We start from the raw sequence: 13,754 nt of genomic DNA, 5'->3' as shown, positions 1-13,754 counted from the left end.
TTGGACTACTAATGGAGATCCACAAATCCAGTAAACAAATTATAAATCAAACAATTTCCAAAAATAAGAAACGTGACATATTTTATTTGTGAGTTAGATTGCCAAAATAACAGTTGGGCTAATCAGTTCATCGTGTTCTGATTTATGGAAATGATATAATTTATAATTTGTTTATTGGGAATGAACGGATAGGTCTTTGGGGGGTCCCGGTGGTTGGCGGTGTGGAAAAAAGGCCGATAGATTATTCGCCCCGAATGAATTGCATCAATTATTTTGTTTCAATGATTTCTAAGCAGTGCTACCTAAAGATAGTGCTCAATTTTACGTTTCAAAATAAATGTTTGGCTATGTTGGATAGTATATAAAGCTGATCTACGTACTGGTCTTCTCATAGCGTAATCAACAATACAACCGAAATGAAGTTATTTGTAGCCTTTGCCGCTTTGGCTATTGCATGCGTGAGTGCAGCCAGTTTGGAGTCCATCCTTCGTCCCGGATTCCCTGAAGGACGCATTATTAATGGCCATCCCGCCGACAAAGGTGAAGCTCCCTTCATTGTTTCCCTGAAGACCACCTCCCATTTCTGTGGTGGTTCGATCATCGACCAACACTGGGTCATAACTGCTGCCCATTGTTTGGTCTATGCCAATTTCGAAGTCGTTGCCGGTTTGCATCAACGTTCTGATGAGTCTGAGGTCCAAATTCGTCAAGTGCGCGGTTCCAAATATCAATTTGCCCATGAGATGTATGGTGGTAGTGTTGGTCCCCATGATATCGGTCTTATCTACATTGAGGAAGCCTTCGATTTGAATGCTCTGGCTCGTGATGGATCCGCTCCAGTTGCCAAGATTAGCTTGCCCACCGGCAAATACACTACATTGGGAGATGGTAAACTCTTTGGATGGGGACGTGATAATTCCGGAGCATTGCCCAATACCCTTCAAACATTGGATGTTAACGTTATTGGCTATTCTGAGTGCAAAGCTGCCCTTCCCCTGTCCGCTCCCATACAAAATGTAAACATTTGCACCTACAATGTTGGCACCACTGACGGCGCATGCAATGGTGACTCTGGTGGTCCATTGACTGTCAGAACCCCAGAAGGCTATGAATTAGTTGGCTTAGTATCATGGGGATATACACCATGTGCTACTACCAGTTACCCATCAGTCTACACCAGCGTCAGCTCATACATGGACTGGATCGCTGAGACAATGACAGCCTACCAAATGTCTCTTTAAACTAAAAAATTCTAATGAATTTGAAATAAATTAAAAATGCAGATTATAAAAATTCCGTTTACTAGCTTTTTTTATTATTATTTTCATGGTGAGTAAAATAGCCTTCCTTTCGAAGATGTTTGGCTTCAAACCAAAGATATGTAAGCATTGAGTGGATACAAAAAAAAAACATTTCCTAGTACACAGATTGTCATGAGCAAGCAACATAAGTTTGATTCATAGTTTCGTATACTTCGTATCGAGAATACAAATCTCATATATACCATGTCCGTTTTTGTTTATAACCATACAAAAGGGACGGACGAAAAAGATTGTTTTTTATATGTTTGGGTGTAAAAATTATATTTTTGGAACTTAAATCTTTAACACGTTATTTTTGAGTGCAAGTATATAATTTTCATAAACCAGCATAACATGTTTGTGATATATATGTTAATATGTTAGAACATATTATATTTGGGACATACAATTTGTGTAAATATAATATGTTTGGATGCAAACATATATAGAAATTACTACACGCAAATAAGAAATATGATCACCTCCTAGAGCAAAATGTTATTTTTGGCGTGTAAACAACAAATTTCCGGCAAAGATTTTGTTTTTACGTCAAACAGAGAATTGTCCAACAATAACATTTTTCCTTCTCTGCGTGTATGTTCTCCTTAAAATTTTGCACATATGAGAATGTTTCACTTTAATAATTATTCTTTACTTTAGTTACATGAAATAAAAAATGGTATGCAAAGTTGTTATACACAAATGAAGCATAAAATTTTACTAAGAAATTAATTTCCCACAAAATAGTTCAAAAATTACTAAAATTTGTGTTTGTGGACATTGACTCAGTTTAACCGAGGGCACAGATTTCAAAGGTAATCATCATTGGACATTTAGCACAAAATATTGAAAAATGCTTTAAAATTTTCTGTCGAGTAAGAAATCATAAATTTAGTTCATTGTCATTTTGAAAATTTTAGTACATTTTAGAGTTACATTTTTGCCGTTGATCCCAAATTAAAAAAAAAAAAAAAACATTCCTGGGCTTACCGATAAGCAAACAATAAGAAACACAATCAAAACAAACAACATATGTTTTGCATACAAACCAAATGCAACTCTCCACTATATTCTCTCAACTGAAAGACCCGATAGACAAACAACAAAAACACAATGTTGTATACGAAATATAATGTAAGGGGAATAAAGAACATAATTGTGATCTTCGCTACATCGGAACAACAAAACGAACACTGCAAGCAAGAATAGGGGAACATAGAAATGACATTGAGAAGAAAAAAGAGACAACAGCATTATCACAACATATGAGAAACACAGGACACTTGCCAGATTTTGAGAATGTGAGAATTCTTGACAGGGAAAATAACAGCAGAAAGAGATACCTATTGGAAAGCCTACGAATTCAACAGAAAGGCGAAACAACGATTAATTTAAAAGAAGATACGGACAATATAAACTGGAGCTACCGAGTTGCAATAAAATAAGCTGTGCTATTTAAAATTAAGTTGTGTCGTTAAATAAATTTATGTTACGTGTTTGAATGTTTATACCAATGGATTCAAAAACACTTGAATTTCTGTAAGTTGTTTTTTTTTTTAATATTTGTATTGTGAAAAATTGTTATTTAACTTTAAAAATCTTTGTTTAATCTCTTGAATAAGCCACCAAATAGTGGAGAAATGTCGGGAGAATATGATATAAAAGAGTTTTATTTCAAAACTAAGTCAGGCCTAAATAGCTAAAATTAAATAATAATAAAAAAAAACATTTTTCTAAATTTATATGAAAATATAATTTTCGATGAGAAAGAATAGTAAATCTCATAATATTTTTAAGTTTATTTAATAATAATAGGTAATAACCCACTAAAAAAAGCGATCAAAATAAATATATTTGCTTTAATGGCACAAAATGCAAAAATATTTCAAATTTTCTTGATGTGTGACAATTCTTTGTTAAATATTTCCTTGAATGTTAATGATATAAAAGCCATTTCATTTATCAATAATTCCAAAATCTGTGTTAGGAAAGAATAGGCTAAAAGCCGTATTATGTGGATTTCTTTTCAAGTGCACAATGTTCGAACAACAGATAAAACGATACTGCCCTATTCTATGGAAAACAGAGATAAATGTCTCATATGGCAAGTGTATATAAAGAACAAAGTTGGCCTGGGCTAGTCATTATGTAAACTATTAATAAATTGAGATGAAGTTGTTCGTAGCCTTCGCCGCTATAGTCATCGCCTGTGTTAGTGCAGCTAGTTTGGATGCCATCGTTCGTCCTGGTTACCCAAACGGACGCATTATTAATGGTCATCCCGCCGTGAAAGGTGAAGCTCCATTCATTGTTTCCTTGAAAACCAGCTCACATTTTTGTGGTGGCTCTATCATCGATAAACACTGGGTAATAACAGCTGCTCATTGCTTGACCTTCGCCAAGTTTGAAGTTATTGCCGGATTATATGATCGGGCCGATGAGTCCGATGTCCAAGTACGTCAGGTTAATTACAAGCAACTATTTCCCCATGAGAAATACCGCAACGATGACTTTCCCTATGACATTGGACTTATCTATATCGAGGAAGCTTTCGATTTGAATGCTTTGTCCCGTGATGGATCTGCTCCCGTTGCTCCAATTAAATTGCCCTCAGGAAAATATGAGCAAGTTGGTCGTGGAAAACTCTTTGGTTGGGGCCGCGATAATACAGGATACTTGTCAAGTACCTTACAAACTTTGGACGTTGATGTTATCGATTATGCTAAATGCAAAACGCTTGTCCCCATTACTTCACCTCTGGAAGAAGGAAACATTTGCTCTCATACAGCTGGTACTTCAGATGGGGCTTGCAATGGAGATTCAGGTGGTCCATTGGTTATGAACACCAAGGATGGTTATGAATTGGTGGGTTTGGTATCGTGGGGATACACTCCATGTTCGAGTACTGAATACCCATCGGTCTACACTAACGTCTCCCATTACAAGCAATGGGTTATTGATACAATGGCTACTAAGCACAGTTAATAAAGTAAAATAAAAATATATGCCAATACACGAATAATTAACTCTTACTTTGTGCTGTTTTGCGATAGTTGTGTACGGACGAAAAGAACTGTTTTTCATATGTTTGGGTGTAAAAATTATATGTTTGGAACTCAAATTTTTTAACACAATATTTTTAAGTGTAAGCATATAATGTTCATAAGCTAGCATAAGATGTTTGGGACATATATGTTAATATGTTAGAACATATTATGTTTGGGACATAAAATCTTTGTAAATATAATATGCTTAGATGCAAACATATATTAATTTAGAAATAGCCTATAAACATATATGTGTTTAGAAAGAGAGACCTAGAGAGTACACCGAAAGAATTTTCTTCGTAAAAAGAACGAAAAATTTCGTTAAAAGTACGAAATTTGTCATTGTTTTACAACCAAAGAAACTTTTCATTAAAAGTACGAAATATTTCGTACTTTTTACGAAGAAAAGTTCTTCCAAAATTTTCGTAGTTTGTAAGAAAAAAATTCGTACTTTTTATGAAGAATCTTCGTCCTTTTTATGAAAAATCTTCGTACTTATTATGAAACAATTTCGTTCTTTTTATGAAAATGTTTCGTACTTTTTATGAACAATATTCGTAGTTTTTATGAAAAATGTTCGTACTTTTTTCTGAAAAACGTTCGAACTTTTAGAAAAAAAATTTATAGTCGAAAGTGCATTTGGTTGTAGTTGCAAGTGTGAAAAATGACATCACTACTTTACATCTTAAGTTTTTGAATAATGTTTAGTTTTATTGCTTCACTTTTATTCATAGCGCGCTATCACCCAAATGAGAAGTAGCATAGACTTGCATAAAAAATAGAATAAAGGAATACACTCACGCACATTATAAAAGACAATTTAATGCCGCGAACGGAAATTTTACAACTTCAATGAAACTTCTTCGTTATTTCAAAGAAAATGTTTCGTACTTTTTATAAAGAAATTTTAACGCAGAATGTTTCGTAAAATATTCGTAAAAACTTCTTCATAAAATTCATGAAATATGAAGAAAGTTTCGTTAAAAGTACGAACTTTTTACGAAGAAAAGTTAATGTAGAATGTTTCGTAGAAGTTTCGTATATTCGTAAAATGTTCTTCATAAAATTTACGAAAATGAATGAAAATTTCGTTATTTTAATGAAGAATTCAGGAAGAATAGTTAATGAAGAATTCTTCGTAAAATTAACGAAGAGAATTCTTTCGGTGTATGCTGCAAGTAAAATAATGGAAGTAACCAATTGGCGCCTTAAAAATATATCCACACAAAGAAAATTTCATAAAATTTTTTTCTACCACTGTATGTCCTAAGGTGAAACATAATATGTTTGAACAATACACACAATATTTTGTTTGGACCAATCCTGAAAATATATATGCTTGAAGCAAAATGTGTTTGGGGTATATGTTACAGAAGCGATTTTTGATTTTTGAGGGTGTGATTCACAACTTATAGATTGAAGTAGCTAAAGATGTTATTGCTACCACACATACGCTCTCATTTTCTCATCGTAATAAATCAGTGGTGCTAAGTTGGTGGTTTCTCCAAATTTTCGGGGTTTATTCAAGCTTGGTGGGATTTCTAGGTGGGACATTAACTTGGTTGCTTTTAGGGGTATTGAATAAATTAATGAATTATTATTAATTTCAGGGAAAGTTAATTTTTTTTTTAATTTACGGAATATTTAATGCAACGGACACAATGCAAATGGTCATTATGAGGCCCAAAAAATCAAATAAGACTGATAAAACTGAAGTTGTCGTTCAATTTAAAAATATAGTCAATGACATTGATGAGACTATAAACTTCATATATAGACCTTATAAAGTGGAAGAATTGTCCACTAAATACTGAACAATTCCGACATTCAGTTAGGGAAAAAACTTGCGGGAAGTTTTTAAACATTCTCATTGAATCATACATTATTATCGCTCTCCCTTTTACTAATTACCCCTTTGTTAATTCATAACTAATAACACTGTAACGACTTGCAACACATTGCATATCCTTTTTTTTGTAGCATTTTGAAAATTGTTCATATTAAGACTGTTTTTAGTAGCAATATCCCTTAAATGAAAACCGACTTCCAAATTAATCTAGCAATTCAATAAAATTAATTTGTCCTTGCATGGTAACATCAACAACAAGACCGGTCTGAGGGAGATAACACAAAGACAGGCAAAAGAAAGCAGCTGATATTATCATTTTAGAATCTTGAATTACTAACTAATAAGCAAACAAAAATCTCATTGGAGACTTCAGGGGGGACACAACTAAAACTCTAGTTAAAATTTATATATATGAACGAACAAACTCGTAACAATGAGATTGAAAAATATTAATTTTAAAACAAATTTAAAACAAGTTTTACACATTTTTAAATGTACTTATTACCATTTAATTTAATATTCATTTAGATTTATTTCGATATAAGTTTTTTTCTTTTGTTTTATTTATTTAAATTAATTTTATACTTTGTCGCACTTCAAAAATCAACTGCTTACTTGCTCTTTCTCTTTTGAAGCCTTTCTTAAAGATTGATTACAGATAGAATAAAACAAAAACAAATATAAATTTTAAAACCTTGTTTGCATAAGAAACAGTGATGCCACACTTTTTGACAAACTTCTAACTTAGTCGATAAGTACTTTGTACTTAGTATGACAAGCTAACCAAAATTCGTAATAACCGCTCATTTGTAGTGGAATATAGGGAGTTTCTATTGCATCTCCCTAAAATATGCAACAAAACACACTGTGAATATATTTAATTATTCTAATAAATTCATTAAAATTAACAATTTTTTTTAACAACAAATGTTTATGAATAACAAATAATATTTGTATTAATTTTCGAATAGCATAATTGAAATTCCCAGGGTTTTTAATCAGACTCTAAGGTTTGCAAAATGTAGAAGATACAAAGATATAATGAATAAATCCATTTTTAAAGTTACCTCTAAATTGATCTATAATTCGATACAAATCATAAAACCATCGAGCAATCCAACCAGTTCATTGGATAATAAAAACATTTAGACTCGACTTTTGGGGAAAAAGTTCCAGTAGACGTTTTGTAGCCAAAACCACATAGTCTGGTCAGGTTATAATAAACTTCGCGTCTACCATAAATATTGGTTTTCAGCCCCATAAAAAAGTATACCGATCTGCGAGTAACTTCAATATGAAAGACTATGTACTTCAATAGAGAGAGGAATTTGATGCAGACATTTTTATGCCTATTCCGGCAGTGTGTACATTTATTTGACAAACAAAAAAATTCTAGGCCTAACAAACTACAATTTCTATTGTCCAGAAAGGGGGTACGTTATGGCAGACCTAAATAGCGCAATCATGATTTAATTATTCGTTTAATATCACACTTTCGGGTTTTTGTAGAATTCTGTTTTTTTTTTTTTTTGATTCATTATATTTTTCATAGCTGATCCCATACACGATAGCCTATAGTAATATAAAAAAACAAGTGAAGAGGGGAGTTATGGCGTTCATCGGATATATTTGCCAGAATATTTACGTTAGGTTAGATCTCTGAATTTTATAGCCAGGTTAAGTCATAAAAATTTTGAGACATACTTGCGATAAGTAAAACCGCATAGAGTTGTGGAAAATTTCGAAAAACTGAGAAAATTAAATAAAGCTAAAAATTTTTTTTGCAATAAAAATAAGTTCTATTTAGCATAATGTAATCGAACACCCTCAATTATTTAATACCTTGACTGCTTATTACCTATATTTCCTTTCCATTTCATTTGGTAATATTTTAAGCTCGAAATATATAAGACGGTGAAAAAATAAAACTAGAATATTTTTTTTACAAACAGTGACAATTTATTTAACAAATGGATTTCATTTCGTATTTAAAGAGAAATTTGGTAGGCAGTCATTTTATCAGAGATCCATTGCATGTATGAGTTGACACTGGTGTAGACTGATGGGTATCTGGTAGTAGCACATGGTGTGTATCCCCATGATACTAAGCCAACTAATTCATAGCCTTCTGGGGTTCTTACAGTCAATGGACCACCAGAGTCACCATTACAAGCGCCATCAGTAGTGCCAGCATTGTAGCTGCAAATGTTTACATCTGCTATAGGAGCAAGAAAGGGAAGGGCAGCTTTGCACTCCGAATAGCCAATAATGTTAACATCCAATGTTTGAAGGATATTTGGCAATGCCCCGGAATTATCACGTCCCCATCCAAAAAGCTTACCATCTCCCAGTGTATTGTATTTGCCTGTAGGCAAGCTAATCTTTGCAACTGGAGCGGATCCATCACGAGCCAGAGCATTCAAATCGAAGGCTTCCTCAATGTAGATAAGACCGATATCATGGGGACCAACACTACCACCATACATCTCATGGGCAAATTGATATTTGGAACCGCGCACTTGACGAATTTGGACATCGGATTGATCAGAACGTTGATGCAAACCAGCAACGACTTCGAAATTGGCATAGACCAAACAATGGGCAGCTATTAATACCCAGTGCTCGTCGATGATCGAACCACCACAGAAATGGGAAGAGCTCTTCAGAGACACAATGAAGGGAGCTTCACCTTTGGCTGCGGGATGGCCATTAATGATTCGACCTTCGGGGAATCCGGGACGAATGATGGATTCCAATCTGGCTGTACTAACACAAGCAATGGCCAAAGCGGCAAATGCGACAAATAACTTCATTGCGATTGAATTGTAGATTTCACTATGCGTAGACCAGTGCGTAGATCGCTTTTATATACAAATAGTAGGCCAAGTATGTTGCCACTTAACGCTATCTTTGCCCCGTGTATAAGTCATTGAAAGAAAATAACTAATGCAGTTTGTTTCGTGCTAATACTCTATCGTACTCGTTTACTGAGAAGTTCTAATCGGCAGCAAATATTACAAGTCCATACATTTACAGCGATCCAATTATATATCACAGCATTTTCATAAATCAGAAATACCATGAACCGATTAGCCCAAATAATATTTTGCCAGTAAGAAACCCACACAGTGGGAGAGAAATGTGTTTGTATAATGATTAAGACATATTCCACAATAGTAGGTTTTCTTTCGGCAGAGGAAAATGGAAATAATTCCATAATCTTGTCAAAGTTCACCTAACGCATTTGACAATGCTCCCAAAATATCTGATTATTAAAATTAATTCTCTAACTTCCCAAAGTAGACTCAACATATGTTTCGTTTTATTCGAATTGACTAACAAAAAATTGACTGGACTAATCAGGGTCAATCGTTTCTGATTTATGGAAATGATACGATTCATTTTCTTCTTCTCAATGGGTGGATATAATTTTTTGTTCCTGATAAGAAATTCTGGGAAATGGCAAGATAGCGTACTCGCGCGAAACTATGTTATTGCGATGATTTCTGACCAGTATTGTCTAAAGATAGTGTCCAAAAATCGAAATAGTCATCATTAGCGTGGCTGTGTATTTTTAGTGAGGAGGGTGCTAAAATTAAACTCTTTTCTCGTAAATGAAATTTTACAAACGAAGTTTTCTTTTATTCTTACGAATGTTTTTTTTTTACCAAAAAAAAAGTTCTTTGCGGGCAAGTGTGGAAACGCTTGACATAAATAAAGAGATATTTTGAATTAAATGAATTACTACTATAAAATATTTAAGTTCCACATATATACTTGTTTATTGACACGTTGGTAACCTTAGCGGCTTTACGGGGAAAGCTTTCATTCAATTTGCTTTCAAATATTTCAATGAATTCTATTGTACTAAAATAATTATGTCTGTTTAATGAAGATCACTTTTGCTTTATCATCCGCATTGCTAAGCAGCGACTATTTTGAATAAATCTGAATATTGTAACATTGAAGACTTGCTTCTTTCTTCTTCTTTTTCTTCCTTTTTTATACAGTTTTTAATATTCTAGGAGTTTACAACAAATATACTACACCACAGAGGACAGCTATTTTTTTTATTAACTGGCAGTTATAGTCTAAAAGAGATTTATGAAAGTGGCCGTTAATATAAATATTTAATGTTTCCTTCTGGAGAAAGATGCTGCATTCTTTTTACGAACTATCATAAACTTCGCCTTTGAAATAGGGACCTATTTTATTGAAATATTGAAGTAAATTGCTAGTGTTTTGAATAACATTTAACAGTTTCACTATAAAGTTTTCAAACTTTTTGCATTTGTAGTTGTCGAAAGTGACTGGGGACATAGTCGGATATAATATAAATAAATGCTTATACGATAACATAAATAATAACATTTCACACCATTGTCTTTAATCATATATTTTCGCGATCCAACTCCCCGTTACTACGCCAATGGTGGCTCTGAAGAATTGTTTATGAATTTTGCCCTGTTGGCTAGTATATAAAGGTGAACCCTGTAGTGACTCAATTAAAGTGAAATTAACGATTCAATCGCAATGAAGCTATTTGTTGCCTTTGCTGCATTGGCAGTTGCCTGTGTTAGTGCTGCCAGTTTGGATAATGCTCTTCGTCCTGGATTTCCAGAAGGACGTATCATTAATGGACATCCCGCTGCTAAAGGTGAAGCCCCCTTCATTGTATCCCTGCAACGTTTCTCCTCCCATTTCTGTGCTGGTTCCATTATTAATGAACACTGGATTTTAACTGCCGCCCATTGCATGATCCACTTCAGCTTCCAAGTTGTAGCTGGATTGCAAAACCGCCTTGATGAGTCGGAGGCCCAAATCCGAAACGTTTATGGTTACAACTATCAATTTCCCCATGAGTTGTATAACGACGAAATTGGCCCCCATGATATTGCTCTTGTCTATATCGCCGAACCCTTCGATTTGAATGCTTTGTCCCGTGATGGATCGGCTCCTGTTGCCAAGATTAACCTGCCCTCCGGTAAATATGAAACATTTGGAATGGGTAAGCTCTTCGGTTGGGGACAAGACAATTCCGGATATTCACCTACTATGTTGCAAACATTGGATGTCAACATTATTGGTTATTCTGAGTGCAAAGAGGCCCTTCCCAGCAACGCAAACGTGGCCGATGTAAACATTTGTACCTACACTGCCGGAACTACCGATGGCGCTTGCAATGGTGATTCTGGTGGTCCACTGGTCGTAAACACCAAAGACGGCTACGAACTGGTTGGTGTGGTATCATGGGGTTACACACCCTGCACCATTACGTGGTATCCTTCTGTCTATACTAGCGTCAACTCATACATGCAATGGATCGCGGATACAATGACCGCCTATGAAATTTCTCATTAAATAGAAATGGGAATTAACGTTGGAAGTACCACTAAATAAATATTTGTAGCGAAATCAGGTGTAGCCAAGCAACAACATTTTGAATCGCTACATCTATCTTATCTAAAAAAAGATAAGAATTGTTGCTCCTTTGGTGCTTCAAGGCAAACTAATTTTTCCAATAAAGTCTATTATTTTTTCAAAGCATATAACGAATTAGTTTGGTAGCAGGAATACATTTGCATATAGAAAATCAATTCTCGGTCAGTGAAATGATTGTATGGAAGTCTGTGGGAACAATACCAAAAGACAATGCTATTTCACCAAAGCCAATTTAACTTTATTTTAGTTCATGGAATTATTATATTTGGAGCGAGGTTTCTTGACTTTTATAATTTTTTTGCGTACGTTAGTTAAATGAACTAAAAAATGGGGAAAAATATACACAAATCAAGCATAAAGATTTACTAAATTCGCATTCCTCACCAAATAGTTCATTATTTCATTCAATTTGTACATTTTACTACAAATGCGCACATCTTGAACTTCGTGTGGTACTAAAGACATGCTACCAAATTTTCTTTAACTAGTAAAAAAAAAACAAAATAATTGTCTAATAAATTTTCTTGAATTTGTCGAGACATATTAACCTATTTTTGTGATATCGGCATGATGTCAGCGTTTGTAATACTGTTTAGTTAAAATTTTTTAAAAATAATCTTAGTTTTCTATTAACCCATATTTTTCTTCCTAGGGGGATCACTGTTTTTTCAGTGTATCTTGTATCATATTACATAAATATCATCAATTTTTAATGTTCCATTGATGTATGTTACATCTATCTTGTAAAAACTCTACTCGTACAAAGCCTCCCACACCCACACCCACGCAACCATTAATCTCAATACATATCGTTCTCTCTCTCTCTCTCTCTCTCTCTCTCTCTATCTCTCGTTTATATGTTAGTGATCTCTCAAAATGCCTATCAAAAACGATTGTAGCACATTGACATACCATTTCAAATACTTTGGCCACTCACATACACTCTTTCATTTCACATGTACACAGTGATCTACATAAAACCATTTTATTGTCACAATTTTTAGATACAGGTCCACTTTTGGCATATTTGCAAAATATTTTTTCAGCGGTGTTATTATTATTGCTGTCAAATTTTCCATTATAAAGCAAGAAAAAGAAAAACTCAGCTTCGTCTGCCTGAAAAATTTACACAATTTGCCAATCGGGCAGACCGAATCTGTTTTTTTAATATTGTATTGCCTAACTTAAGGATTCTCAAAAATCGAATTATAACCTATATGAAGTGATAACAAATACCATCTCATGTTTTGTCACAAAATAATTTATGGTCATTGGTACTCGATTCCCATAAGATAATCTTAACAGAAATGCAAACAAAATAAACACGCACCCAGATTGCTATCGCTGATACCAATAATTACATGAATATAAGTGGACAACTTCTATAGTTGGTCATGGTTAGATTAATGGAGTGTGTACTTGATCGAAGCATATACCTCGCCTCGAATAATAAAACAGCAATAAAAAAATAAGTAACAATATGAAAAAGTTTTTTGGAAAAGGACTTAGCGAACTCTCACACAATAATGAATGAAAAAAAAATATTTTTATTAAATGTATACAATTCTCAGGAACATCCATTGTGGCTCAAAGATCGTATGCCAGTAAAGGCAATTCACTTCAGGTGTTATCTTAATTATGGAGACACTTGCGTATCACCCCGATTCTGAAAACACGTCTTGAATTCCCACGAACAATGTTACATTTACTATTATTTAGGTCAAAGACTAAATGCACCCAAGACAGCTGCTACAGTGAAAAATGAGTTTTTTTTGGGATGGTTTACACTTCGTCAATCGAACGTCCATATTTGAGTAGGTTGCATTGGATTTTAGAATCGAACAAAAAATTGTAATTTATTGGGAAAATAGGCAAAGCATTTTTTTATGATAAGGAAGAGAGAGTTCCCCCATTTCTTACGAGAAAGAGAACAACGCTTCTATAGATATCTTGATTTTGGCATTGGAAACTTTTATTGCAATAGAAATTTTACTCCATATCAAATTAAAAAGCAAGAGTTGATTTATTTCGGCTTAATTGAAATGGTTTGGGTCATATAGCTGATCGTCGAAGTTCTGTGTGAAATTCGGGAAAAGTAGAATCTCAAGACCACAT

At 33.9% G+C, this 13,754-nt stretch overlaps 4 protein-coding genes across 12 annotated transcripts in view; 3 read left to right on the top strand and 1 right to left on the bottom strand.

Moving 5' to 3' along the window:
- The window catches only part of Plc21C (Phospholipase C at 21C), a 109,535-nt gene that overhangs the window by 51,318 nt on the left and 44,463 nt on the right, over positions 1-13,754 (top strand). The gene's annotated exons all lie outside the window — the stretch shown is intronic.
- LOC142227427 (lectizyme-like) lies at positions 375-1,293 on the top strand. Its single transcript, XM_075297979.1, has one exon. The coding sequence runs from the start codon at positions 417-419 to the stop codon at positions 1,239-1,241; it is 825 nt and encodes a 274-aa protein (XP_075154094.1). The 5' UTR covers positions 375-416; the 3' UTR covers positions 1,242-1,293.
- Positions 3,441-11,749, top strand: LOC142227633 (transmembrane protease serine 9-like). The gene is made up of 3 exons (XM_075298109.1): positions 3,441-4,283; positions 8,787-9,022; positions 10,709-11,749. The coding sequence occupies exons 1-3, from the start codon at positions 3,471-3,473 to the stop codon at positions 11,556-11,558; spliced, it is 1,899 nt and encodes a 632-aa protein (XP_075154224.1). The 5' UTR covers positions 3,441-3,470; the 3' UTR covers positions 11,559-11,749.
- On the bottom strand, positions 8,134-9,049 carry LOC142227424 (lectizyme-like). Its single transcript, XM_075297968.1, has one exon. The coding sequence runs from the start codon at positions 9,008-9,010 to the stop codon at positions 8,186-8,188; it is 825 nt and encodes a 274-aa protein (XP_075154083.1). The 5' UTR covers positions 9,011-9,049; the 3' UTR covers positions 8,134-8,185.

This window comes from Haematobia irritans, chromosome 2, assembly GCF_050003625.1.
Source record: "Haematobia irritans isolate KBUSLIRL chromosome 2, ASM5000362v1, whole genome shotgun sequence".
Classification (NCBI taxonomy): domain Eukaryota; kingdom Metazoa; phylum Arthropoda; class Insecta; order Diptera; family Muscidae; genus Haematobia; species Haematobia irritans.
Note: the sequence above shows the minus strand (reverse complement) of the source record. Positions and strands in the feature narration are given on the sequence as shown.

What these genes read in the sequence shown, in the direction of transcription:
- LOC142227427 (XM_075297979.1), top strand. Translation starts at nt 417, where the DNA reads ATGAAGTTATTTGTAGCCTTTGCCGCTTTGGCTATTGCATGCGTGAGT.
- LOC142227633 (XM_075298109.1), top strand. Translation starts at nt 3,471, where the DNA reads ATGAAGTTGTTCGTAGCCTTCGCCGCTATAGTCATCGCCTGTGTTAGT. An exon ending in CAATGGCTACTAAGCACAGT is followed by an intron (nt 4,284 to 8,786) that starts TAATAAAGTAAA and finishes AAATTGGCATAG; the next exon opens with ACCAAACAATGGGCAGCTAT. An exon ending in AACTTCATTGCGATTGAATT is followed by an intron (nt 9,023 to 10,708) that starts GTAGATTTCACT and finishes ACTCAATTAAAG; the next exon opens with TGAAATTAACGATTCAATCG.
- LOC142227424 (XM_075297968.1), bottom strand. Translation starts at nt 9,010, where the DNA reads ATGAAGTTATTTGTCGCATTTGCCGCTTTGGCCATTGCTTGTGTTAGT.